The sequence below is a fragment of the Ruditapes philippinarum genome, unplaced genomic scaffold, assembly GCF_026571515.1.
Source record: "Ruditapes philippinarum isolate M1 unplaced genomic scaffold, ASM2657151v2 ctg9_1_1_1_1, whole genome shotgun sequence".
NCBI lineage: Eukaryota > Metazoa > Mollusca > Bivalvia > Venerida > Veneridae > Ruditapes > Ruditapes philippinarum.
Window position 1 is genome coordinate 193,331 of NW_026865571.1, and position 27,849 is coordinate 221,179.

Genomic DNA, 27,849 nt, shown 5'->3' on the forward strand with positions numbered 1-27,849 from the left:
CATAACTTTGTAATATGATTTATTCTTTTAATATATTACATGTTTTTTTCAACAAATTTATGCAATGTACAAATTCACATTCCTTTGTACAATAATCTCCTATTATATTTAAATATTAAATCAATAAATCAGTACAAAAACAAGATAAAAACAAAAAAGCAAAATATTTGTTGATTTGGATAAAAAAATGGAAAATAATTTAATACTTAAAGTAAGTATACAATACTCTTAAAAACATACATGTTTAAGCACAATTATACTTATTTTCATTACTACTGCTAACTAGCATATTTGTAAAAAAAACTGCAATGAAAAAAGTAAACGACTGTATTGCACATCTTTTATAAAGGGAGACAACTCACAGGAAAATTAGTTGATTTTTGTCATCAGTTTTCCTTGCATGTACATTTTGTACTTCAATTCTTGCTACAAGTGGCTGATTTTCTCCTGTCTTTTTGAGTTTTAAAATATTACCATTGAATTATATATCACACTTCTGCTTGGTTAAACTTAGAGGATCTTAAAGCTGTTTCCAGAAGTAGAGCAAAAAAAAATCAATTTCAAGGGCAGATAACTCAAGAACTAGAATGGTGACCCTCAATTTTTCTTTAATCAATTTGTTACAATCAGGATGCAAAGTTTGAAAGAAAATTGTCTACTCTAGTTGAAATTTTTACTTCTTTGCCTTTGTGGCAAAATGCACTCCTGGAAATATTCTTGAATGAGAAATGACAGTTCAAAAAAGGTGATATTTCTGTTAAGTTTAAATGTAAGCCTTTACAAAATGACAACAAGAGGAAGATATTGTTTACATATGATATGGTATTGCAAGAAAACAAAAAAATTCAAAAGAGGCAAAAATCACTGTTTTCAAAATCCATTTGAGAAATATGATTCCCCCTTCAATCTTACATGCTGCTGATCACTTCATAATGTTTGGTATGTGAATAGTAATATAAGATATACATAATAAATATATAACTTATATTACTGTATATTAAAAACAAGTAACACCATGTTAAAGAAGAATTCATGTACATGTATGTAACAGTGCCCCTTTTTATATTTGTTCTTGCCTGTTTTATAAAATATTATATGGGTAAATTTCTGTAAACTCGAAAGAATTCTATGTAATTTTAACTTTATAATCATGAATTAATTACAACATTAAAAAGTCATCAAAATGTTCTGAACACATAAGAATCACTAGCTGTAATAAGTCTAACAAAATGTCTTCTCGGCTGACTTTTATCCGTCCCCTGAAGTTTTAATGCTCGTACAGCTAATCCTGAACTAGTATATCCAGATATCTCAAACTCTAACACTAATGGATCTATCTCCTGCTGACTCAATCTACCACTTCCTTGATTGATCAACTGTAATATATAGGTGTTAACGACATTGTATTTATTAAACATAATATGTAAACGTTTTATCATTTACCAAAAAAATAAAAAATTCAAGATTATTCATCCAACAGGTTCAAAAACTGACTTATGACAGAACAATAATTTGAACCAGTTTCGCAATCTGTATTTAATTAAAATTATTTTATTATCTTGACACTTGTAAGTAACCATTCCTCCTGAAAAAAGGCTTCAAAAATGAAGAAATACAGTAAGCAGGCAAATCATACGTTGCCATTAGAAAAAATATAGATGTCTTAAGTTGCAACTTTTACAAAGCATAATAAGAGAAAATTTGATGGCTAAGTAAAAAGGTATCAAATTATGAATCAAGATATAATGCTGATTAAATTACCCTAAACTCTGCTATAGATTCAGTTTTTCCGGGAATTCTTTTCAAGGTCCAGACAACTTGTTTCTCTGCTTTGTCAATAATTGCCGTCTGCTCATCATCAGATAACTTTGATGAAATACTGCAATGCCAAGATATTGCCAATCATTTTTATGAAAACTATTTATCAGCCTATACTAAATTAAATTTATAACTAGAATTAAGTCCATAGGACATAGATGCTCTACCATTCCAATGGTCTGCCTACAGACAAACCATGCGAATGACGGACAAGGTTAAAATCTGTATGCCCTCCATGAAGTTGGGGTGTAATAAACATAACACATGCCTTGTCAAATCTATAAACTCACAGAGTCCATTATAAATCTAACACTGCTAGCTGTACATGTATATACATGAGTATCTTGGTAATACTGCATGGCTGCACAGGTTTGCCAAGCTCTTAGTACTACAAGTCCTTTTTGCTGCTTATGTTTCGGGGCTTAAGAAAAAAAACCAACAAATAATCTCTTAGAAAAGAATACAATGATATAGAGGATATTTGTTTAGCTCAGTGTAAGATCGGAATATATTTCACCGAGTGAGCACCAAAAGGTATATTTCACGAGTGGCGCAGCCACGAGTGAAATATGAACTTTTGGTGTTCACAAGGTGAAATATATTTCGATCTTACACTAAACTAAACAAATTTTCTTTTTATTATATGCAAAGAAACGTTTTAAAAAGACATTAAACCTAGTACTGAATGAAAAGCGTGCCAAATAATAATACAACGTGACGTCATTAAGTTGGTACCCAGTTCTGTGCACGCTGGTATTTCACTGAAACATCGTAAGGGGCTTAAATTCAAAACAGTGAAATTATCAAAGTGGTAATTTCACTGTTTCAAACAGTGAAATTACCAGTTTTAAATCACTGATATATTTCTATAAACGACCGAAAAGCATGTAATAAACATTTCTCTACCTATTTAAGATATTCTAATATCTAACAGGTCACTTCAGCAACACAAGAATATAACTTTATAATTATGACAGAAGGATAATAGTTTTACAAAGATTTTAATTGATAGCTGAAACAGTGGAGTGGCTCAACAGTAGTTTTCCTACATAGTAACAGCTGCCAATTAACTATTTCATCTTTTTACTTCTGCATTGGAATGACACAAAACCAAGCTAAGCAAGTTGGTTACATCCATAAACCATAAAATAAAATGTACATGTGAATCGTTTATTTGGTAAAAAAATATTTAGATAAATTTGAATAAGTGTAATTTCTAAATAAAGAAACAAAAATTATTACCTTGCTACGGCTTTTGGTAAGGAGAATTTAACCTTCACATTGACAGCCGTAATATTGGTTGGAAAATTACTCTTCAATCTCAAAGTTACTCGAACATCTCTGAAAAATAACATAAGGCAAAACCTCAAGGACAGAATTTAGTAAAATGTTTCACTATTCTATTCATTTATCAAATCTAAGAAACTATTCATATAACATAAACTAATGGAATCATATCAGAAAAAGGACCTCCTTTCAGGAAATGAGAGCAAACTGGAAGAAGAGGAACATTTCATACCTCCAATTGAATAGGATACAATATTTTTATCCCACAATGACTGACCCCAATAACTTAATTACTTCAGGCTGAATTTTTCAAAACAATCATAGTTTTGAATACATATGCTTTACTGTAATGCTGGTTTTATAAGCAAGATTCTTTGTACCTGCATTTGGACCTCACTTATTAAAATAAAAGCTTTTTGTTCTCTGTTTATGGGAAATTTATTTACATTTAAAATTTTACGTAAATTGTAAATCAATATAACACAATATAACCTAACATGATGAATGAGTGTAAAAATGCATTAACTCTTCTATATGATCATTTTTAATTCTTTAATTTCAAGGGCTTTAACATATATTTGCCTTGAAGGTTGATCTCAATTGTCAGAAGGTTGATCTCAATTGTCAATAGAAAAAAAAACATGGCATAACTTTAAAATTCATATTCTGTCTTAAAAGCAAGCAATTGTCATAATAAGTGGCATTGTTCTTAAACAAGTTTATACATGTACATAGAGCCTTCAACCTATTTATATTTAACAAGAGCTTAAAAGTAAAACAAGAGCTGTGCACGTGATCATCCTTGCAAGTGGCATCTATCTTGGACAATGGCAAAAAACCATGATCCTGAAGAAATGTGTGACTTTCTAGTGAACACTGCAGACCACACCTTGGCCAGGTTTTAAACCAAAGCTAATGTTGGGGTGCATACAAGAGCCCTTATATATCCTTCTGTATAGACAATTTAAAATTACAGCAACTTTATATAAATGCAAGGTGCACACCATTTAATAAGAATAAGTCTTATCAATTAAAGTGCATCTCTCTATTAATACAGTATCTCTCTACTAAAGAACCAATGATTTATCAAATATTACAAGAAGCTCTGGCAATAATTTGTCATACAGGTATACCTGCTTCCTTCAGCATCGCCAACAAATGACCTCAAACTGAATGGCTGATTTAAACACATTTCTCCACTAATACTGTAACTCAACACTGATATCTGAAATATTACAGTATTAGTATTACAAAAGGTAACGCTACAAGTCAAGGCACAAAACAACTTTATTTTACAGAAAAACACATCCAGATGAGTCAAAATATTTCGATAAAATTAAACTAGAGAAATATGTACAACGATTTTAGCAAAAGTAAAATGATTCAAGATTCAAGTAATATTTTACATGTTACATGCAGTAAATGACTGATTTTTCAGTATTTACAATTATATTTCTACAGCATTACTAACGCAGTTAGGGCTTTTTATGCACCTTTTGACCACTTTTTGGTAATTAAGTGGGTTGTATGTGCCATTGATAATGTGTAAATTGCTTCCTTATTATTTCACAATATTATACATTCAAATACATTTTCAAAATTTTCATGAAAATTAGCGTGAATCTGGAGGCGTGCTGCTTTAATGTTTTTTGAAATAAGTGAAATGTAAGATAATTGCATTATCTCCCATACACCGTTGCTGAGACTTTGAGCTGTATCTAAACAAAAGGTCAAAAAGGCACAAACTAAACACGAGTCTCAAAACAGATAAAATATATCTATATCATATAAACCACATTTATTTCTTTATTGCAGGTTGCACATTGTCAAGTGTCATCAAAGATACAAACCTCTCCTACAGGTGGTACAAACGTTAGTGTCTTAGATGTTGTAAAATCTTCTTGTTTCACACAACTATGAAAGGTACATCTGTCAAGCTGTACATTTGAACCATATCCTGAAATGATGCAAAATAAAATGAGCCGTGTCATGACAAAACCAACATAATGGGTTTGCGACCAGCATGGATCCAGACCAGCCTGCGCATCCGCGCAGTCTGATCAGGATCCAAGCTGTTCGCTTACAAAGCCTATAGCAAGTAGAGAAACTGATAGCGAACAGCATGGATCCTGATCAGACTGCGCAGGCTGGTCTGGATCCATGCTGGTCGCAAACCCATTACGTTGGTTTTGTCATGACGCGGCTCAAATAACCCTGATTCAAATCGTATCCTTATACATTTCATTTCAGTACTGAACATCTTTTTGAAGGAGATGAGTAACAACACTATCATAATAATTCTGCTCATGTTTTAAATAAGGTATATTGGATTTTTTTAAAATTATATTAATTTTTTTGGCTAATTTTCCACTGTGCTATAATCAATACCTTGTGTGGAGGAACAATTCAATTTTAAAATATGATCAGATCTTGTTTACTGAAATTGACAATAAACTCTTTACAGTTCCACTTTAAAAAAAAAATAAAAAAAATTACATTTCTTCTCATGCAAGTCTTTTTGCATACATCAGGTGCCAACAAATAATGTAATGATTTCTTTAAAGAAACAGGACCAAGAATAAATAGTTTGTCATAAAAGATCACAAAATATGTTTATATGGTAAGTTAGGTAAGTTAGTATTTATAAACCTGTATTGAAAAGAAAATATCTTATGACAATTTTCTATAATTAACAAACCTTTGATATTTGAGTTTGAAACAACAAGCTCCTCATTAAGAACAATTTTAACTTGTGGCGACCCAACCAGAAAATTCTTGATGTTAACTGAACCATTTACCTCCATCTGTGAAACAGTTCCCTGTAAAATAATATAACTGGAAGTTGACTATGTTTATCAAATGAGCATGCTTTAAACTTAATATGCCATACATGTATGTATTCAAAAGTTTTAGATAATTGTTTTTTAGGTGTAAGATATAATTTTTTTGTGAGTACCTTATCTGACATCTTAATATACATTTAAAACAGAGCAAAATAGTTAAATATTGTATTATATGACTGAAATACTGTTGGAAAAAGGCGTAAAATGAAACAAACAAACAAACAAACAAAAGTATTATATGTGAAAACAGCACAGAAACCCATTCAAACCTTGTGAGATTTAAGGAATTATACAGAATAATTAAATCAAAACAAACATATTCAGGTGTAACAATATAACTGGTATCACATTTCATGTTTGATGCCTCGACTATAATCCATTTGACGGACTGCTGTGCATATGTTCAGAAAAAAATTATTATACTCACAAACAACGCTTCAAATGAAATGAAACCTTTATTTTATAGAGAATATACTTACATCTACGGCAATAAGTGCTGATATCCTCTCTATAACATCAACATAAAGCTCATTTTTGTTCTGTAATAAAACAAAATAATGACAATTAATAATAATGTTTAACACAATTATACCACACATTTTCATGACATTTATTATTATGGTCATTCAAAATGCAATAAGAGCACATAAATTTGGTATGTTTATATTGTGTGCAGTATAAATCAGAGCTTTAGCAATTCTAAGTATGAATATATAGGGAAATGTCTTTTCTTTTGTTGACCAATAGTTCAATGACAGTAACTGAAAATACAAGAGCCGGTTGAACCGGGCGATGCTCTCGGAATAGGTTTTTGACACAGAGAAGTAGTTTCTTGATGATATTTCTTGTAGTTTCAGAATTATGTCACGGACAAGAAAAGCGGACAGAGGGACAACATAGCTGTGACTATATGCCCTCCCTTTTTGGAGCATAAAAATAGGGCCATTATAAAAGTATCTTGATCTTGAGAAAAATTACCCTGACTTATGGATGAGTCAAAGCAAAATACCAACTTTTTTTAGCCATAATATACCCCTTGACTTATGGATGAGGTTGACTTATGGTCGCATATATACAGTATATAGCAGTATTCTGAATCAGGAAAATGCATTTGACTCAGATAGATTTTTCTATGCTCACCGTAGGGAACGTGTTACAGTATCGCGTTTTTCGGTTACAGTATAGAATTTTCAAGATGGATGATTATTTGTTGGGAGAACAGGTAGGTGATTTTTATTCCGGTTCATACTACTAGTAGTTTAGTTTCTAAAAGATGTTTTTGTGCTTTGCTTGTAAGGAACAGAATCCGGTATCTAGTCATATATTTCTTCAGACCCTGCGCCGCAGATTTATCGCTATATTGTCTCATAAATATGCAGATTTGACAGTTTGAAAATTTGAATCGAGAGACCAACGCATTTTTCTGCAATTTCGACATTATTTATGCATGCCTAGAAAAAGTAAATCTACAAAGCGTTAGTCCTTTATGTTAGGAAACGTTTATAAAAGTAAATGACCAGTTGAACCTATTTTCCTGTTCGTTAAATGCGTTTGAAAAAATAAACAATGTTACAGTATAGAGCGAGGTAATTTGTGCAGGGTTACAGCATAGACCTAGCGATTTGTATCCGATTTTGTTACAGTTTATACCCAGATTTCGGTTACAGTTTAGACTTCAATATTTTCTATATATACATGTACTAGGTAAAATGTATGAATGTTACATAGACTTTTAAATCTCTGTGAGCTTATTGGCCCGATGGCTATATTTTGGCCCGATGGCTATTTATTGGCCCGATGGCTATTCGTCCGTCTGACGTACACAAGTGTGTGCAATCTCAACCGCTCAGTAACTACTTGACTAAATGTGATGAAATTTACATGACTTTCTACCAATTAAGTTGGTTGCAATCGGGGATACGAAAACCCAAAACATAGATTTTGAAAAAAGGCAATGTTTAAAGGATCTTCTCATCTCGGACCAAAATCATTCAAATCAAGTCATGATGATCGCGTCATTTCGAATGCTTCTTTGTTGAAGTTACGATTATTTTGTCATTATTAAATTAAAAGTCGTTTTTTTTATTTCAGACATCCTGTATAGCAATTTGTATGTTTCTGAAAAAGAAAATAATATTGAAAGTTTAAGAGTATAAATTAAGGTCAGACAATTACAATATCTTCTCTAGTGAGCCTGATGGAGGTACATAATAGTGACAGAGTCGTGATAAGGCCGTCGACTTCAAATCATCTTTCATTTACTGCTGTAGTTGAAATCCAAACGTAACAAAATAGAGTTAAACAGAATCTCTAAAGAAATTCCAACACAACACATTTGAAAATGTTTATAAACCCTTTTAAATACTTACAAAATACATTATGGTAGATGGAAATTCCAACTTAAAAAAATTAAGGTTGCAGTATTGCGCACTTAAATACTGTTTAATCATTCTTAGGGTATTGCCTCTTGTTAATTGTGTCTTTTGACAGTTTATCTATGGTATGCAGGCTTCATAACCTCCGATCCCCTCTCAAAATTTCATTTTGTTTAGTTTCACTCATTGTATTCTCGTTTAGGGCACACGCAATGTTTTACCTGGGGGTAATATGCCACTTTTCATAGAATGCCAATAACGTGTCACATTGAAGGTTCCATGATAACCGCCATATGAACACATCCACAGATGTTAAAAATCTTAAGTGTACCAGTTCATGTTTAATGTGAATTCTGCTGAAGCCGGTGCTAGGAGGCGTGGACGGTAGCTTGCAGTTACCACTACCGTCGATGAACAGGTTTAATCAAACTGAGCCTGCAACATTTTCATGTTTTCCGTGTTGGATTTCTGTTAAGGATTCTTTTTTCTCTATTTTATTACTAATAGGCATTATTATAATGTGTAATGAAATCAAGCAATAATCTTTCTTCTCTCAATACATGTCGATAAAAGTTACTGTTGTTGTCGTGAAAACAGTCCTTACTTAGGACATTAGTTATTCTGCAAAAAGTCTCAATCTGAAACTTAAAGTAAGAAAAATAGGAATCTATAACTTTTCTGCTGAAGAAAAAAAGTAATACAACCTTTCAAGAATGTACTAAATAGAAAGGTATGAGTTATTTCATAAAAATAATGGATACACGAACTTTGTCTGAAATTTGGCAAGTATCTAAACTGTAACAGAAATCTGGGTATAAACTGTAACAACATTGGATCAAAGTCGCTAGGTCTATGCTGTAACCCTTTAAAATTAACCTCGCTCTATACTGTAACATTGTTTATTTTTTCAAACGCATTTTACCAACAGGAAAATAGGTTCAACTGGTCATTTACTTTTATAAACGTTTCTAAACATAATGGACTAACGTTTTGTAGATTTACTTTATCTAGGCATGCTTAAATAATGTCGGAATGGGAGAAAAATGCGTTGGTCTCTCGATTCAAATTTTTAAACTGTCAAATCTGCACATTTATGAGACAATATAGAGATAAATCTGCGGTGCAGGGTCTGAAGAAATATACGACTAGATACCGGATTCTGTTCCTTACAAGCAAAGCACAAAAACATCTTTTAGAAACTAAACTACTAGTAGTATGGACCGGAATAAAAATCACCTACCTCTCTTCCCGTAAATAATCCTCCATCTTGAAAATTCTATACTGTAACCGAAAAACGCGATACTGTAACACGTTCCCTACGGTGATGCTAGGATCTTACAAAAAGCAGACACAGAATGTGATCCTTTCTAATAAAATTCATGAGAATCCAAATAAAAGTAGAAGTACGATATCAAGATACATTTGTACAGTTTTTATGTCCCTCCATTATAGTCATACATTATCATATCTGAACTATATATCCAATGGTAACTTAATGCATTAATATCACTCCAGATCATAAATCTAAACAATATTGTCACCTTAGTGCATTAATAGGTTAACTCCTATTAAATTATCTAAGGAGTTTACCCATTGCTGCACTAAGGTAACAATTACTATTATTATTTATTACATGATTTCTTTCTGAATTTTGTTTTGAAAACTATCTAGATTGATAGAAAATGGTCTAACTAAGAAAATAAATCGAACACCAATATCTTTAATTCAGTTATTAACGCTGTACAGATGTTTAAAGAGTTGTTACGTGACGTCATAATGTAGCACCAAATATCGCGTGCAAAACAAGACGCAATAATATATTACTGCGCGCTGTACAATTGCAGTTGCGTAGCAAGCAATGGGATTTGTAACCATTATTCTTTGATAATGAAATTAAATAAAAAGGTTATTTTTTTCATTTTTCAAATTTTTTTCTGTCTCATTGTATTTGACAATGTGATGCACACATTAAATTATGCAAAATATGTACAATTATTTAATTTTACCCATGAAATATGGTGCTATATCAGTCAAATATATTTCATATTTTTTAGAAATAAATATGAAATATAAATATGAAAGTGGGCAGAGTCAAAACTCATATTTATTTTAAGGAACTTCTTTCGCCATTTTATTTGAAAAATCTGATAATTACAAAACAACTTTTTGTTGAATTTTGTTTTGAAAACTATCTAGATTGATAGAAAATGGTCTAAATTAATAAATAGAACACCAATATCTTTAATTCAGTTATAAACGCTGTACAGACGTTTACAGAGTTGTTACGTGACATCATAATGTAGTGCCAAATATCGCGTGCAAAACAAGATGCAATAATATATTACTGCGCGCTGTACAATTGCAGTTGCGTAGCAAGCAATGGGGTTTGTAACCATTATTCTTTGATAATGAAATTAAATAAAAAGGTTATTTTTTTCGTTTTTCGTAAAATATGGTATATATTTTCACGAAACATGATAAAATGCCACACATTTTTACTCGCCGTCCCGGCTCGTGAAAATATGTGGCATTTTATCAAGTTTCGTGAAAATATATTCCATATTTCACTCAAACGAAAAAATATCCTCTTAGTATTTAGAATTATTGCAGACTTTGTGTTTATAACGCTTGATTTACATTCTCAACTGTAGCTCAAACCAGAAAATGTTTAAATCTAAATCTTATAAACGTAAGTTATATATGTATATGATTCAAGATAAGTAATAAATAAGAATATATGTGAAAATACCTATGTTGTCTTGGAAACAAAGAGCAGAAAATTTAATAATACTTAGAGGATACATACTTGCTCACTGCCTGACTGAACAACTGGTTTACTGGATGCTGATCCAGATATTGTCTTCGTTTCAATGCCAAACTGAAAAGAACAACAATAATATCATCTTCATCAAATCTTCAGAATTTTTCACGACATTTCAAAATATATATTCATAAAATATAATATAATATAAATATTCATTTCTAAAAATAAACTTGTTTACACAATCTTTTAGTTTTTAAGTATCGGGGCTGAGGGTAAGTACATGTACATTGTAAAAAGCAATACATTTTGTTTAAAAGCTTTACTTCCACCAACTATGAGGAGCTGCAGCACAGTATACTTGTAGTTGTAGCAAAAATTAGATCAACAAGCACAATACCGTGGTCTTAATATTTCAAGTTGACATGCAATAAATAAATCAGGGGTGTAAAATAATCTGTGGTAAGGTTCTACTTTCTGATATAAATGAATCTGTCAAGCAAGGCTGTCAAAGTATTAAGTATTTTTTTGTAAGAAACAATACTTTTAACTTAATTAACTCTTTGAAAGAATTAACCCAATTTCTTTTTTTCAAAGTTTTACATTCGATAAATACCGATCCAAGAGACGGAATTGTAAAACTAAAAAAAACATTTTATTTGACCATATCTCTTAAAACACCAGTTGAAAGATAACAAGTAAAAGCTATAGAAATAAAATGGAAACTTAGTATCTTTAATTTTCTTACAACTCTAGATGATATTTCTGTTGCAGGTGATCTTTCTTTCTGAACAACCACTGGTGCTGACTGGATGTAGGGACGGAGTTTCTCTGTAGAGGCAAGCTGAACATAACCCTCATTCTAAATAACAAAGTCATGATGTTTAAGCTTAAATAAGTTTTATACATAATCAGATTCACATTGAAAAATGACAGCATGAATGGAAATACTAAATACAAATGTTAAATTACATTAAAATGCAAACCAATTTCTAAAGGGCAGGAATCATAGAAAAATTAATTTGGTAGAATTATGCCCCTTTAAATTAAGTGCATTCTTTCAAAACACAATGAAAAATAGAAAGACCTACCATAAAATCATCTAGTAACTCATACAAAAGTAGTACATTTTCTTTGACTGAATGTTCATTGACCACACCACAGAAATCTTTACATATATGGTACAGACTACAAAATAAACAAGAGGGCCAAGATGGCCCTAGATCGCTCACCTGACCCGTCAAACTCATCCGAACAATTACCTAGACAAGCGTTCTGACCAAGTTTCATGACAGGTGTGTCAAAAATGTGACCACTAGTGTTAACAAGGATTATCCATATTTGAGCAGTGTGACCTAGTTTTTGACCCCAGGTGACCCATATTCGAGCTTGACATTCGAGCAATTACCTAGACAAGCATCCTGACCAAGTTTGATGATAATTGAGTCAAAAATGTGACACTAGAGTGTTCACAAGGTTTTTCTATTTTTAGCTCCTGTGACCTAGTTTTCCATCCGAGATAAATCATGTTCAAACTTATCCAAGCATCGACTAGACAAGCATTCTGACAAAGTTTGATGATGATTGGGTCAAAAATGTGACCACTAGACTGTTTGCAAGGCTTTTCTATTTTTAGGCCCTGTGACCTAGTGTTCCACCCGAGATGACCCATGTTCAAACTCATCCAAACAATTGACTAAACAAGCATCCTGACAAGGGTTCTTAATAATTGGGTCAAAAATGTGACCACTAGAGTGTTCACAAGGTTTTTCTATTTATAGCTCCTGTGACCTAGTTTTTCATCGGAGATAAACCATGTGCAAACTCATCAAAGCAATTATCTAAACAAGCATCCTGACAAAGTTTGATCATGATTAGGTAAAAAATGTGACCACTAGTGTCCAAAAGGTTTTTCTATTTTTAGCTCCTGTGACCTAGTTTTTCATCAGAGATGACCCATATTCAAACTCATCTGAGCAATTGACTAGACAAGCATCCACACTAAGTTGATGATGATTGGGTAAAGAATGTGACCACTAGAGTGTTCACAAGGTTTTTCTATTTATAGCTCCTGTGACCTAGTTTTTCATCAGAGATGACCCATAATTGAACTCATCTGCGCAATTATCTAAACAAGCATCCTGACAAAGTTTGATGATGATTGGGTCAGAAATGTGACCACTAGAGTGTTCACAAGGTTTTTCTATTTTTAGCTCCTGTGACCTAGTTTTTCATCAGAGATGACCCATGTTCGAACTCATCCAAGCAATTGACTAGACAAGCATTCTGACCAAGTTTGATGATGATTGGTTCAAAAATGTGACCACTAGAGTGTTCACAAGGTTTTTCTATTTATAGCTCCTGTGACCTAGATTTTCATCGGAGATGACCCATGTTCGAACTCATCCAAGCAATAAACTAAACAAGCATTCTGACAAAGGTTGATGATGATTGGGTCAAAAATGTGACCACTAGAGTGTTCACAAGGTTTTTCTATTTTTAGCTCCTTTGACCTAGTTTTCCATCCGAATTGACCCAGTTTCGAACTCATCCGAGCAATTGACTAAACAAGCATCCTGACAAAGTTTGATGATGATTGAGTCATAAGTGTGACCACTAGTGTGTTCACAAGCAATTGTGGACGTACGACGGACGACGGACATTCACCGATCCTAATAGCTCACCCTGAGCAAGCTCAGGTGAGCTAAAAAGAATGATTCTTTTTTTAAAATAAAATTAGTAAAGACTCTGTTATACTAGAACAATGTTAGTTTAACACAGATGAAAGCAAAAATAATACTATATTTCATTTTGATATCTGGTTATAACTTCAAATAACGCTGTCATAATTATACTTGAGTATTTATGAATAGAGAGAGAGAGCATTGGATTGATTATCCAGGAAATGCTGACTGATCCTTGGACTATTTAATTTGTTTCCATGACAATTGATCTAGGTCAAATGGTCATTTGTCTCTTACCACTGATTCAGTAATCATATGGGATAAGTAGTCTGTCATTTGTGAAGAAACTGGTTAATATTGGTAAATTATACAAAAAGCCAGTTATGTGCAATGACTGCCAGGATATGACAAGAGAAAGAAAACAAAACATGCTGCAATGATTACTGTAACAATCTTATAAACTTAAGGCAACAGGGTCTTTTTTTGCTTCCATAGCAGGGGCTGTTTATAGGTGTCTTCCCAAAAGAAAAATACTTTGAAATTATGCAGTTTTCCCTAAAAATTGAGTTTACATCAAGTTTTTACTTCCTCTTTTGCAAATATTCCATATAATTTCCCCCAAAATTTAATGGTAAAGCTTTACCGTGTAAGTAATTCAATAACCATAACAGGAAGTAGTGAGGAGGCAGAACATGCTACTAGGTAGACATCATTACGTTGAATGTTGAAGAAACTTATTCCGTTGAGATACTGAAAAATATTTTATTGTAAATCTATGAGAAATTACACCAATGAAACAAAAGTTTGTTTTTCTGAAATTAGAACAATGAAACAAAAGTTTGTTTTTCTGAAATCAGAACAATGAAATAAAAGTGTGTTTATCTAACATGTTCCATCTGTCTATGATGATATACATATTTTTGTTTGGTTTTAAGTCAAATCAACACTGTAAATGTCATAATTATGCCTTTCATGATTTAGAAGTGGCATGAGCAGACATCTTAGTAGAACCACCATCCTTCCATATGCTAGCTGAAAATCTTCCTCACATGAAAGAATCCAGAGTCCTGGTGGGCCCCTAACCCACAACTGCAAGGGGCATGTTGTTTGAAGTCAGTGACACTAATTCCTCAGCCATATTGTAGTCATATAAGCTTAGTCATATAGATGATCCTTAGTAGACATTTAAGTATTTAATGCTGAAATTTCACAAGAAATGTTGAATGCATTCATTACCTTAACAGTGATTTCATGCTGAAAACAAGCTGTTTCCCCTTTCCCCAAAATAGTTAAATTTTCCCCTAAAATGTTAAATTTTCACACAAAAATGCTACTGTGCACATTTGTCACCAGAACCATAACTTAACATCACATGAGCCGCGTCACGACAAAAACAACATAATGGGTTTGCGACCAGCATGGATCCAGACCAGCCTGCGCGTCCGAGCAGTCTGATCAGGATCCATGCTGTTCGCTATCAGTTTCTTTACTTATTATAGGGTCTGTAAGCAAACAGCATGGATCCTGATTAGACTGCGTGGATGCGCAGGCTGGTCTGGATTCATGCTGGTCACAAACACATTATGTTGGTTTTGTCGTGACGCGGCTCAATTATGACTTTAATCAGCTGTATGATAAATTTAATGGATTGAAAGCTGTCACTATAGATCGCTTCTGCTATGTACCTTGCATGTTTCATAGCAATTTAATTGAAAATTAGATTAAATGTTGGACTATGTTGCATTTGTAATTTAAATTTAATATCTTCCCTTTATTGATTTATCATGCTACATTTTCCCCTTCAGAGAGTCACAGGTTGTTTTGAAAATCACTGCAAAATTAATACTTCAAAATTTACAGTTTATTGATAACTTTAGTCTTGTGGTAATATATACAAATACATGAATTCAATAGATACTTACAAAATGAGGCTGTATACTTGATGCTCTTGAAGCTTTCAGTTTCTCTAGGAAGTACATTTCTGGTGACACAGAAAACTCATATCTGTCTATAATATTATTAAGGAAAAAAAATAAGACGGAAAAAACAAATATTTGTACATTAGCCTACTATAATACAGTTTGTTAGGAACGCCCTCATAAAAAAATAAAATCAATTTCATTCATCTCACCAGTCTAAAGAGTAAAAAGCTTTTTCAGTTAATACAGTAAGGGGAAAATAAAGTGGAAATGGAATTTAGTGTGAAAGGAAAGGGACAACTAAACATCGTGCTTATGCATACATGTGAACTTTTTTGGATGATCAAGTAGGAGATTTTCTTCAAAAAGAGGGAGATTGTAGAATTTGCAATAAACAAAGAAGGAAGTTCTGACATCAAAAATAGGGAGATTTCTTTATTTGTGAAAATACCCCTTATTTTAAGAAAAATCTTTGGAAGTTTGGATGCAGAAAGTGGGAGTCTCCCGCTTAAAGTGTGAGAGTTCACATCAGGGTCTTTCAAATAGATATGGCTATTTGAAAGACCCTGTTCACATGTATGCTTATGGTACTTGTAGAAGTGATATTTAAACATATGTCACGATCTGATCTGGCCTCAATACACATCTTTACTTTGTAAAAAAAAAACTTGTCACTAAATAGGCATTTTCTTCTTAAATATATAATCTTGATAAACACCGCTTTTACAATGTACATGTAACTTGAACTTTAGTGGCATTTGAACTGATTGTAACAATGTTACATCAGGAATAATAAAACTAAAAAATAAAAATACCATGGAAATAAAAGTTTTACACTGACAGATCAAATGAAGGACTCTGTGATGGATTCTTATGTACTGCACTTCAGGTCTATGAAAAAAGCTTATGTCAATCAAACTTATAGTGACCAAGTTATGCTCTGGACAAGCCTATTAAGTAAGAAAATTAACAAAGGGCAATAACTTAACAAGAGGGCCAAGATGGCCCTAGATCGCTCACCTGACCCATCAAACTCATCCGAACAATTACCTAGACAAGCATTCTGACCAAGTTTCATGACAGGTGAGTCAAAAATGTGACCACTAGAGTGTTAACAAGGATTATCCATATTTGAGCAGTGTGACCTAGTTTTTGACCCCAGGTGACCCATATTCGAACTTGACCTAGAAATCATCAAAACAAACTTTCAGACCAATTTCCAGGATATTTGGATCAAAACAGTAGCCACTAGAGTGTTAATAAGATTTTTCTATTTTTAGCTCCTGTGACCTAGTTTTTCATCCAAGATGACCAAGTATGATGATAATTGAGTCAAAATTGTGACCACTAGAGTGTTCCATATTTGGGCGGTGTGACCTTGTTTTTGACCCCAGGTGACCAATATTCGAACTTGACCTAGAAATCATCAAAACAAACTTTCAGACCAATTTCCAGGATATTTGGATCAAAACAGTAGCCACTAGAGTATTAACAATATTTTTTTATTTTTAGCTCCTGTGACCTAGTTTTTCTTCTGAGATGACCCATGTTCGAACTCATCTGAGCAATTACCTAGACAATCATCCGACCAAATGACAATTGAGTCAAAAATGTGACCACTAAGGTTTTTCTATTTTTAGCTCCTGTTACCTAGTTTTTCATCTGAGAAGACCCATGTTCAATCTCATTAGAGCAATTTCCTAGACAAGCATCCTGACCACGTTTGATGATAATTGAGTCAAAAATGTGACCACTAGAGTGTTAACAAGGCTTTTCTATTCTTAGCTCCTGTGACCTAGTTTTTCATCCAAGATGACCCATGTTTGAACTTATCCAAGCTACAACCTAGGCAAGCATCCTGACAAAGTTTGATGATGATTGAAGCAAAAATGTGACCACTAGGTTTTTCTATTTTTAACTCCTGTGACCTAGTTTTTCATCCGAGTTGACCCATGTTCGAACTCATCCTAGCTATTACTTAGAAAAGCATCCTGACACAGTCTGATGATGATTGAGGCAAAAATGTGACCGCTAGAGTGTTAACGAACAAGTGTGGACGGACTACGGACATTCAATGATCCTAAAAGCTCAACCTGAGCTAGCTCAGGTGAGCTAATTATCATTAAGTGCAGAGTTCAAATTCTTGTGCACTGCACTTCTTGTTAATGAGATCTATCATCTTATGCAGTTTAATGTAAATAGCTTTTTAAGTGTAAGAGATTGGCTCGGACCATACATCTCACCATTTCAAATTTTGATAAATATACAAAATACTGTAGTGATACAAAAACAAATTGCCAATTGCTGGCATTTTTCTAAAATTGTCTTTTCTAAAATTGACATGCAGGGAAAATATTGCCTCATTATTTCCTTACCACGAGATCATCTTTTTAAATCACCATTTATCACATAAACCGCGGCGCAGGAGGGTAATAAAGCCATTTAATAAAAACGATATTACACTAGACAATATTACACTAGTGTAATAACACTTTGACGTCACGTCATTTGCGCTATAAACATAGCGTTAAAGCGCGCTAATGTTAGCGTTACACTATAGGCGCGTCAAAGAAAAATGACTCTTTTTAACAATTTACCGTTCTTATTTTATATATGTGATAAATAGAATATTTTATTCGTGTAGATTCAATACTAAATTTATTGAACTCGTTGAATAAAACAATATTATGCTCGCCAGAGGCTCGCATAATATGATTTTATTCAACTCGTTCAATAAATTTAGTATTAAACCTACACTCATTCAATATCCTCTATTTATATAACTATCATTAAAGGTGTACATTAGAATGTTTCTCAATCATACTTTAAGCAAGTTTAAGCTCCAGGAACATCATTTTCATTGAGAAAAATGTGGATAACAGTATTTGTGGCCATTATCTTGTATAATCTACGTGAGATTAATCCAGATTCTTTGTCCGAACTTATTAGTGTGGCTATTATTAGAACAGGTCTCCTGTTCTCAGTGACGTAAAAGATGCTTATCTCAGATCGTTGGCTATTCCATGGGTATGGGTCATGTCCGCAAAATCCTTGAAAAAAATCCTCAACAGATCATATTAAACTCCAAGAAGATCTAGTCTCCTTAGAATGTTGGGCCTAAACCTGGGGCATTAAATTAAATGCGAAAAAATGTTACATCCTTAGTGTAAAAAGCAAAAGTACTCACTTTAACGAACTGAATAAAACCATACTAAAACAACTGGACTCAAATTCCTTACTTGGTTCACTTATATCAAATGATTTAACTTAGTCAAAACAATTTACAAACATTTGCAAAAAGGCCAACACCACACTTGGTTTTCAGATTTCTAAAGCACTGTCCTCTTGAATGTTGTAAATTAGAAATATATCAGAAGTGGTCCTTCTACGTACCTGAACAGATACAGAGTATGAAAAGTCCACTTTTTAGTTTATTTACTTTACATTCTTGATTTAAGGTCTAGAAGCAATCATTAAGGTATGACCATTGTAAAGGGCACTACAAGGAACTGAATAATTGACATGCAAAATTTATACAAAAATTACAATACAGAAATCGAGTTATGGTCACTTTTCAGAACTTAAGCTTGGATGTTAAAAGGGCCCTTTTTCAGATATAAGGAACCTTTAAATAATCTACAATATCATCCCTTTGAAATTTTTTTTTTTTCCATTAAATTTTGATAAGAAACAAAAAGTAACATTAGAGTCAGTGTACCCGGTTTCGCACAGGACCCTGTCCTGCACACTTTCCCATTTTTCATTTTTTCTTGAAAATTCAAATGAATTTATTTAGTTTTCATTTGTGTTTCACTGAACTGGCATGTTTTCAACAGGATATGACATAATCTGGGATCTTGCACCCCAGCCTCTCCCTGGAGAGTGCAAACGAAAATGTAAATACATGTACGTGTCTGTGTAAGTCACACATTAAAACAACTAATTCAGCAAGTAAACCATGCTAATTTCTTTTTAATGTTAAGATTATTATAAAATATATATTTGAAAAGAAATGTATGTTTTTGTTATGGCAAATTTGCTGTTAGTTATGAAATATATGCACATGAATTAACTTCTCCTAACTACCAAACGTCAAGTCATTTCACCTTGATTCTTTTGTTTAAAATAATACCAAACTCTTAATCGAACAAATGATAACTAAATATATGAAAAAACTTTCAATAATAATTTTTTATGCCTGTGTTTACTACCTACAAGTGGTAAAAAAGTATGTTTCCAATGCTGTTACATGTTTCCTGTGTGCTACTCTGCTTGGAAATGAATGTTTGTATACTGTAGTAAGAATGTGCAATAAATTTATTTGAAGTCCTGAAATTTGCAAAAAAAATATATCTTATCTGGACTTAGTGATGTTAATAATTTATAAAACATGTTTAAGATGTAAAATAACCTTTATGACCATTGTAAAGGGCACTACAAGGAACTGAATAATTGACATGCAAAATTTATACAAAAATTACAATACAGAAATCGAGTTATGGTCACTTTTCAGAACTTAAGCTTGGATGTTAAAAGGGCCCTTTTTCAGATATAAGGAACCTTTAAATAATCTACAATATCATCCCTTTGAAATTTTTTTTTTTTCCATTAAATTTTGATAAGAAACAAAAAGTAACATTAGAGTCAGTGTACCCGATTGCACAAAGGACCCAGTCCAGCAAACTTTCCCATTTTTCATTTTTTTCTTGAAAATTCAAATTAATTTATTAAGTTTTTGTTTGTGTTTCACTGAACTGCCATGTTTTCAACAGAATATGAGTTATATGACATCTGGGATCTTGCACCCCAGCCTCTCCCTGAAGAGTGCAGACGAAAATGTAAATATAATGGCTGTGTAGGTCACACATAAAAAGAACTTATTCAGCAAGTAAACCATGCTAATTTCTATTTTAATGTTAAGATTATTATGAAATATATATTTGAAAAGAAATGTATGTTTTTGTTATGGCAAATTTGCTGTTAGTAATGATAATGTATATGCACATGAATTAACTTCTCTCAACTACCAAACCGTCAAACGTCAAGTCATTTCACCTTGATTCTTTTGTTTAAAATAATACCAAACTCTTAATCGAACAAATCATAACTAAATAGATGAAAAAACTTTCAATAATAATTTTTTATGTCTGTGTTTACTACCTACAAGTGGTAAAAAAGTATGTTTCCAATGCTGTTACATGTTTCCTGTGTGCTACTCTGCTTGGAAATAAATGTTTGTATACTGTAGTAAGAATGTGCATTAAATTTATTTGAAGTCCTGAAATTTGCAAAAAAAATATATCTTATCTGGACTTAGTGATGTTAATAATTTATAAAACATGTTTAAGATGTAAAATAACCTTTCAGTATAAAAATGGCCGTGTCTGCGGAACCGAGTCCACTATTTATTATATTTGGCCCATTCCCGTTGCTTAAAATCAAGTGCGCCTAGAAGTATGACCTAGTTAAGATAGAAATGTTTTGGTCATCAGTTTTTATAGGCAATGGATGTAATTTTCAAAATAATATCAATTTTAAGAAGAATTTTTAACTAATATGAAATAAGGCAAAGCCTATGGACGGGGAAGTTGTTAAAAATTCCTTTCATTTTTTTTCCGTTTTAAAGGTGTCATTCGATATTTCATGCACCACTTCCGTTTCCACTCGGAACACTCAACGTTTATTATTTATCCGAAAAGTGGAGATTTGTTCCGTTATCGGAATACACCGTCTTTTATCATTGAGTTACGTTGTAAATGGCGGGTGGGAGTGGTTTCGTCTAACTACCGGTTTGTCTAACTGATCTTATATAGTAAAACAGGTAGTGGTTTCGGCTAACTTAATTTATATAGTGAACAATAGCTATTGTATAATGTATAATGGGCACATTAATTATCGCGGGTTTTAATGTGTGGTTTATCACACATTTTCATGCAATTAAAGACAAGAAAAATTGAAAATTTAAACATATTTTTTATTCTTTTCTTTAGTATAATAATGATATTTACATAAAATAATAACACAAGATCTCAGTGAATAAACAATATCATAGAAATATATATACGTTTATATGTACAACCTGAAAAAAAAACTAAAGAGTCAACACAAATTACATTTCACACAAGTTTATTTTTATAATCTATGTTAAACTATATATACACAAATAGTTAAAGCTGAAAAAAATGCCTTTAATCGGAATAAAATCGACATATATACTAAAAAAACAAAGCTCGAAAGAGAAAGAATTAATAACAATGCATAAAAACATAAGAAATCCACGTACGTAATTATTATAAACAACACATATTTTTTAAATACTTTATTTTTCTCTATATAAACAAATATGAGGTATGCATATTATTCAAAAGAATACGTCATGATTTCTATGTAATAAACAACAATCTGTTTTAATTCTTTATTCACCACTCAATAGATATAAAACTATGATTTAAACGTTTTATTATATTTACATATACATGAATAAATATATATACGTATATACGAAAGTAAAACCTGAAAAAAAGAATAATTTATAAAATTTACACAAATATATACACATTTATACAACCTGTAAAACATATTTTTACTAATGTCAACCTATATTCACAAAAGGTAAAATTTATACCATTATTATTGTAGTAATAAGCAACGCATATTTTTTAAATTCTTTATTCATCTCTTTATAATCATGCATAGTATTACAGAGTATACACTATTGCTTTTACGTAGTATTAAGCAATATTTTTTTATTCTTTATTCATCACTTTTTTATATATATGACACTTAAAAATCGTCCTCATAAATCCCGTCGTTGATGTTGTTGGATCCTATTCCGGTAATGTGGCTGCACAGTCTTAGTAGTTGGGAAGTCGTCATCTCATCATCTTCGTACTTGTCCCAGGCGTCGAATAAGGCTCCATGGATTCGGGCGTATCTTTTACGATGTAGTCTTGTCAAGAGATGCTGCGAAACTAGACGAATTTGAAGATCAACAACCTCAGCCTCCCTCTTCAATAATGGTAGTAACATGTATAATCCCAAGTCCGCACGTCCTGCTCGTGTGTTGATCCTTCTGTGCCATCCTGTAATGAATAATGTCGAAATAAATGTAAAGTTGATTTAGTAAACACACAACGTCAATGATTTCAAAAATAATTTCCTATAATTTTTTATTTAGAAATATATCAAAATATATCAAAATTCACAAATAGACATTTACTAATATATTAATATATTGTATTATAATTGTTTCAGGATCTTACCTTCAACGTCGTTGTTCGTCCGAACGGTCTCACGGAATACACTCCAGTGAATCGGCAGCCACAAACTACCGTTGATCCACGTCCTCTCCACGTACTCCATCACAGCCAATATTGGTCCACCAACTTCCATAGCCTGGGCCATCAGCTGTCGGAAGGCAGGCGGGATCTGCTCACTAGGAAGAAAAGGCAGGGACATGACCTTACGGAGAAATTCATGTTTGTCCTGCTTATCTTGATATGAGGTGGCAAGACCTTCCGCCTGGATCTTCCGATACAGCCTCTGGTTCCAGTGGAAGACACATCCTTTCAGTACACAACTGGGGAACACATGTCTGATTGCTTGCCAAGCAGCTGAAAAATAAAATGATAAATTTTAATTTTTTAATAAACAAGCAAATTCGTTGAATTTATATCCCCCGCCGAGTACTGGTTATTATTAACACAACAATTGAAGACATAAGGCTTTATTTATATATTAATCATGGCATAAACTGTAATATTCTTTGAACTTAAAGCCTTGTACCTTCAAACAAGAAGAATTTTTAAGTTTTCACTATATACATATAAGGAAAATCTATGACCCCCTGGAGTGGGGCCAATTTTGACCCCAGGGCTAAAATTTGAACAATTTTGGTAGAGGACCTATATCCAGACGAAAATACCCAGGTGCACAACTACACATACTGATCAACATTCCTGTAAAGTTTCATGACTCTAGGTCAAATACTTTTTGAGTTACATGCCACACAAGTTGAAAATGACAAAATTTTACTAAGTCAAGGGCAATAACTCTAAAACTACTAAAAATATCCAGACGAAAATACCCAGGTGCACAACTACACATACTGATCAACATTCCTGTAAAGTTTCATGACTCTCGGTCAAATACTTTTTGAGTTACATGCGACACAAGTTGAAAATGACAAAATTTTACTAAGTCAAGGGCAATAACTCTAAAACTACTAAAAATATCCAGACGAAAATACCCAGGTGCACAACTACACATACTGATAAACATTACTGTAAAGTTTCATGACTCTAGGTCAAATTCTTTTTGAGTTACATGGAACACAAGTTGAAAATTACAAAATTTTACTAAGTCAAGGGCAATAACTCTAAAAATACTAAAAATATCCAAACAAAAATACCCAGGTGCACAACTTCACATACTGATCAACATTCCTGTAAAGTTTCATGACTCTCGGTCAAATACTTTTTGAGTTACATGTGACACAAGTTGAAAATGACAAAATTTTACTAAGTCAAGGGCAATAACTCTAAAACTACTAAAAATATCCAGACGAAAATACCCAGGTGCACAACTACACATACTGATATAAACATTCCTGTAAAGTTTCATGACTCTAGGTCAAATTCTTTTTGAGTTACATGCAACACAAGTTGAAAATTACAAAATTTTACTAAGTCAAGGGCAATAACTCTAAAATACTAAAAATATCCAAACAAAAATACCCAGGTGCACAACTTCACATGCTGATCAACATTCCCATAAAGTTTTGTTGAATTCCAGCCATCAGTTGCAGAGAACTACTCCAGAAACGAAATTCTAAGTCAAGGGCAATAACTCTAAAAATACTAAAAATATCCAGACGAAAATACCCAGGTGCACAACTTCACATGCTGATCAACATTCCCATAAAGTTTCGTTGAATTCCAGCCATTAGTTGCAGAGAACTACTCCGGAAACGAAATTCGGACGGACGGATGGACGGACGGACGGACAGAAGGACGGACGGACAAAAATACCCAGGTGCACAACTACACATACTGATCAACATTCCTGTAAAGTTTCATGACTCTCGGTCAAATACTTTTTGAGTTACATGCGACACAAGTTGAAAATGACAAAATTTTACTAAGTCAAGGGCAATAACTCTAAAACTACTAAAAATATCCAGACGAAAATACCCAGGTGCACAACTACACATACTGATTAACATTCCTGTAAAGTTTCATGACTCTAGGTCAAATTCTTTTTGAGTTACATGCAACACAAGTAGAAAATTACAAAATTTTACTAAGTCAAGGGCAATAACTCTAAAAATACTAAAAATATCCAAACAAAAATACCTAGGTGCACAACTTCACATGCTGATCAACATTCCCATAAAGTTTCGTTGAATTCCAGCCATCAGTTGCAGAGAACTACTCCGGAAACGAAATTCTAAGTCAAGGGCAATAACTCTAAAAATACTAAAAATATCCAGACGAAAATACCCAGGTGCACAACTTCACATGCTGATCAACATTCACATAAAGTTTCGTTGAATTCCAGCCATTAGTTGCAGAGAACTACTCCGGAAACGAAATTCGGACGGACGGATGGACGGACGGACGGACGGAAGGAAGGACGGACGGACAACGCCAAAACTATATCCCCCTCCCGATTCCATCGGCGGGGGATAATAAAATAAATTGAACAGAATGACATAGTCATTAATGGTGATTTCTATGTAATGGAAGACTATATATAGAAAATAAAGAAGAAATTAACGACATACCATACGAGTATATGTGTGACCATCACTACTGACGAGTTTCGGTGCCCCACGCTTGGTCCCCCATCTACGAGTTCGAAAGTCAATGGCCTGTCTGGTAGTATTACATCATTTAGTGGAATATCTGTAGGTAATCTAGCGTCAGGAGGGGCCTGCTGTCGGTTGTGGTCTCGTTCATTGATATGAAAGGATCTGTCTTCTAGGTAGGTTGAATTCGTGTTCATGACGGTTGATTCATCTTCTTGCATCTGGTGGACTTCATCGTCTCGGACAACGTACGTGATGTTCATCAGTACATCTTGTAATGGAGAATCTGGTGTATTTTCGGGTGCTTCGTTAACACATCTGTCACAGAACCATTCTAACTCTAGCGTTCCGTTTACCATCTGTCGGTACTGGTCTGCCGTCAAACCAGTACTTCCCCCTGAAACAAAAAATAGAAACAATTGTTATATATGAGTCTATGAAGTTCTCTATATAAGTGCTATCAATAGATTAGAAAATGACAATTGTTGTAAATAAAATTTGTATATTCAATAATTTTTAGATATAACATATATATGCTAATTAAATATAAAGTTAAAGAATTCAGTTCATATTACATTTTAAAAAAACTCAGTTTAAATTTCATTAAGTATTTAACCTAAAATGAAAGTTATTTACCTTTCTTGCACTTCCTGTGCTGCCAGTTTGCGCATCCGTCAACAAACAGCATTGCTGCCGCATGGTGACCATCTCGGAGCAGTTAATACAGTTAAATACGTTATCAGCCATGATTGCTAATGACAGAATCGTAAATTGTTAACCTTTTATATTGATATATCTTGAAGACATGCATCACTTTCATATCTAACTGTGGAACTTTGTTGTCAGTTTTAGGCAAACACGCACGCCTATTACAACATTTCAACACCTTTATGATATATGATTAGTGTTAACTGATCGGCTGATAAGACAAACAAACTTTCTCTGTCATCAATTATAAACAATTGATTTATTTCGTAAAACAAGCCCTAACTAAACAATTAATTTTGCAAACAAAATAATATTGATTTTTTTTGTAATTTATTCTTGACTCAAAAATAATTTATCAAATAACGAAAATTTTTTTTCAAAATAAGTATAATATATAAACATACTTCTACATACTTCTACAACATATTCTGTTCATTAATGATATTTGCGTCATAAACTAATTATAACAAAATATTGATGATAAAAACACTATATATATGAACCACGTCTACTTTGCCTTTAATTACTATATAACATCTGTTAGACGAAACCACTTTCGCACCTCTTCATAAATTAAGTTAGCCGAACCGGTAGTTAGACGAAACCACCATAATTCTAAATGGCGGCGCCTAACTAGAACTGACACTGAAAATTTAATTGATAGGTATAGAATTCTATATATTTTTAATTGTTTTTTATTTGATTTTCTTTTAAATATACACGTGTAGTCTATAGACTAGCAAGCCAAATCCCGGGCCCACTTTGCGGGCCCTGACTTTGACTTCCCTGTATAAAATATTTTTTTTTATTTTTCCTTAAAAAAAGTGTACGACACCGGGTACACTGACTCTAATTTAGAAAATAATCTTCTAGAATAGACACAAGTGTTGGTATAATAACATCTAATATCAATTATCCAATTGAATACAATTATCCAATTGAATATCAGAGAAGGAAGGAGAAGAGATAACCTGGAAAATGCTTAGAAATATACGTGGTCAAACTTCTAAGAAAACAATGGGGTGGAGATTGCTCATAGACATAGTTGTCAATAGATGTTTTCACTTAAACAATAGGAACATTTGTCAGCGTTTATCTTGATTAATTTTAAGAGGAAAATGTTGAAAGGAACAGGATACAATCCTTTTCAATCAATAGTTCTCCTGCCTTTGACACAATAAACAGCTTTGAAATCATTATTCACATCTCACATACACAGCAGAATACTACATCCTCATCCGGGCAATTTAGAATTTTGGGTAATTGACAGGTCTCGCTTTCAACGAGATAACGGGAACGTAACGAGATCTGGAAAGAAATGCATAGAATTTCTGTGAATCTTGCATACATTTTACAATTTTCTGCATTTCACACTTAAAATCATAAACCGACAGCCACCCATAATTGAAGGAAATTACTTCATAGTTCTAAAAGAGGTAAGTAGAAAGATATTTGTGACGACGTAAAGCTAGAAAATAATTTGAACTTCCTCAAGAGTAAATATTTTTGGCAAGCTGACAGTTCATGCAGTTCGACATGTTCGAGTGGTTGCACTGGTTCAGAAGTATTGAACACGCACTGTATGTTAACTTATATTGTATAACGGAATCATATTTAAGTATTTAAAAACGTTAACCGGCATATAT

At 32.8% G+C, this 27,849-nt stretch overlaps 3 protein-coding genes and 1 long non-coding RNA gene across 6 annotated transcripts in view; 2 read left to right on the top strand and 2 right to left on the bottom strand.

Moving 5' to 3' along the window:
* Positions 1-27,491, bottom strand: LOC132729594 (AP-4 complex subunit mu-1-like). Of its 2 annotated transcripts, none has more exons than XM_060715378.1 (13): positions 27,336-27,447; positions 15,691-15,776; positions 14,412-14,518; positions 12,176-12,272; positions 11,833-11,946; positions 11,130-11,201; positions 6,428-6,487; positions 5,804-5,924; positions 4,956-5,062; positions 4,239-4,330; positions 3,061-3,159; positions 1,762-1,879; positions 1-1,376 (listed from the first exon to the last, which is right to left on the bottom strand). In XM_060715378.1, exons 2-13 carry the CDS (start codon positions 15,745-15,747, stop codon positions 1,179-1,181), a joined length of 1,242 nt encoding a protein of 413 aa, XP_060571361.1. In that variant the 5' UTR covers positions 15,748-15,776; positions 27,336-27,447; the 3' UTR covers positions 1-1,178. The 2 variants fall into 2 exon arrangements, with proteins under 2 accessions (XP_060571361.1, XP_060571360.1); XM_060715377.1 differs by having other exon boundaries at positions 7-1,376; positions 27,343-27,491.
* Positions 20,729-24,248, bottom strand: LOC132729584 (uncharacterized). Its single transcript, XM_060715366.1, has 2 exons — positions 22,950-24,248; positions 20,729-22,769 (listed from the first exon to the last, which is right to left on the bottom strand). Exons 1-2 carry the CDS (start codon positions 23,143-23,145, stop codon positions 22,471-22,473), a joined length of 495 nt encoding a protein of 164 aa, XP_060571349.1. The 5' UTR covers positions 23,146-24,248; the 3' UTR covers positions 20,729-22,470.
* Positions 24,272-25,286, top strand: LOC132729586 (uncharacterized). The gene is made up of 2 exons (XR_009625641.1): positions 24,272-24,720; positions 25,045-25,286. It is a non-coding gene; the product is annotated as an uncharacterized LOC132729586 (long non-coding RNA).
* Positions 27,487-27,849, top strand: part of LOC132729593 (RAC-alpha serine/threonine-protein kinase-like) — a 33,162-nt gene continuing 32,799 nt past the window's right edge. For both annotated transcript variants that reach the window (XM_060715375.1, XM_060715376.1), the window contains exon 1: positions 27,487-27,639. The gene's annotated coding sequence lies outside the window, so the exon portion shown is untranslated. The remainder of the gene's footprint in view (positions 27,640-27,849) is intronic.

Excerpts from the sequence above, each read along its gene's own strand:
- LOC132729584 (XM_060715366.1), bottom strand. The coding sequence starts at position 23,145 with ATGTCCCTGCCTTTTCTTCCTAGTGAGCAGATCCCGCCTGCCTTCCGA. Across the intron at positions 22,770-22,949 it reads GACGAACAACGACGTTGAAG|GATGGCACAGAAGGATCAAC; the intron begins GTAAGATCCTGA and ends TATTCATTACAG.
- LOC132729594 (XM_060715377.1), bottom strand. The coding sequence starts at position 27,400 with ATGATTTCAAAGCTGTTTATTGTGTCAAAGGCAGGAGAACTATTGATT. Across the intron at positions 3,160-4,238 it reads GGCGATGCTGAAGGAAGCAG|AGATGTTCGAGTAACTTTGA; the intron begins GTATACCTGTAT and ends GTTATTTTTCAG. Across the intron at positions 1,880-3,060 it reads TTACCAAAAGCCGTAGCAAG|TATTTCATCAAAGTTATCTG; the intron begins GTAATAATTTTT and ends TTGGCATTGCAG.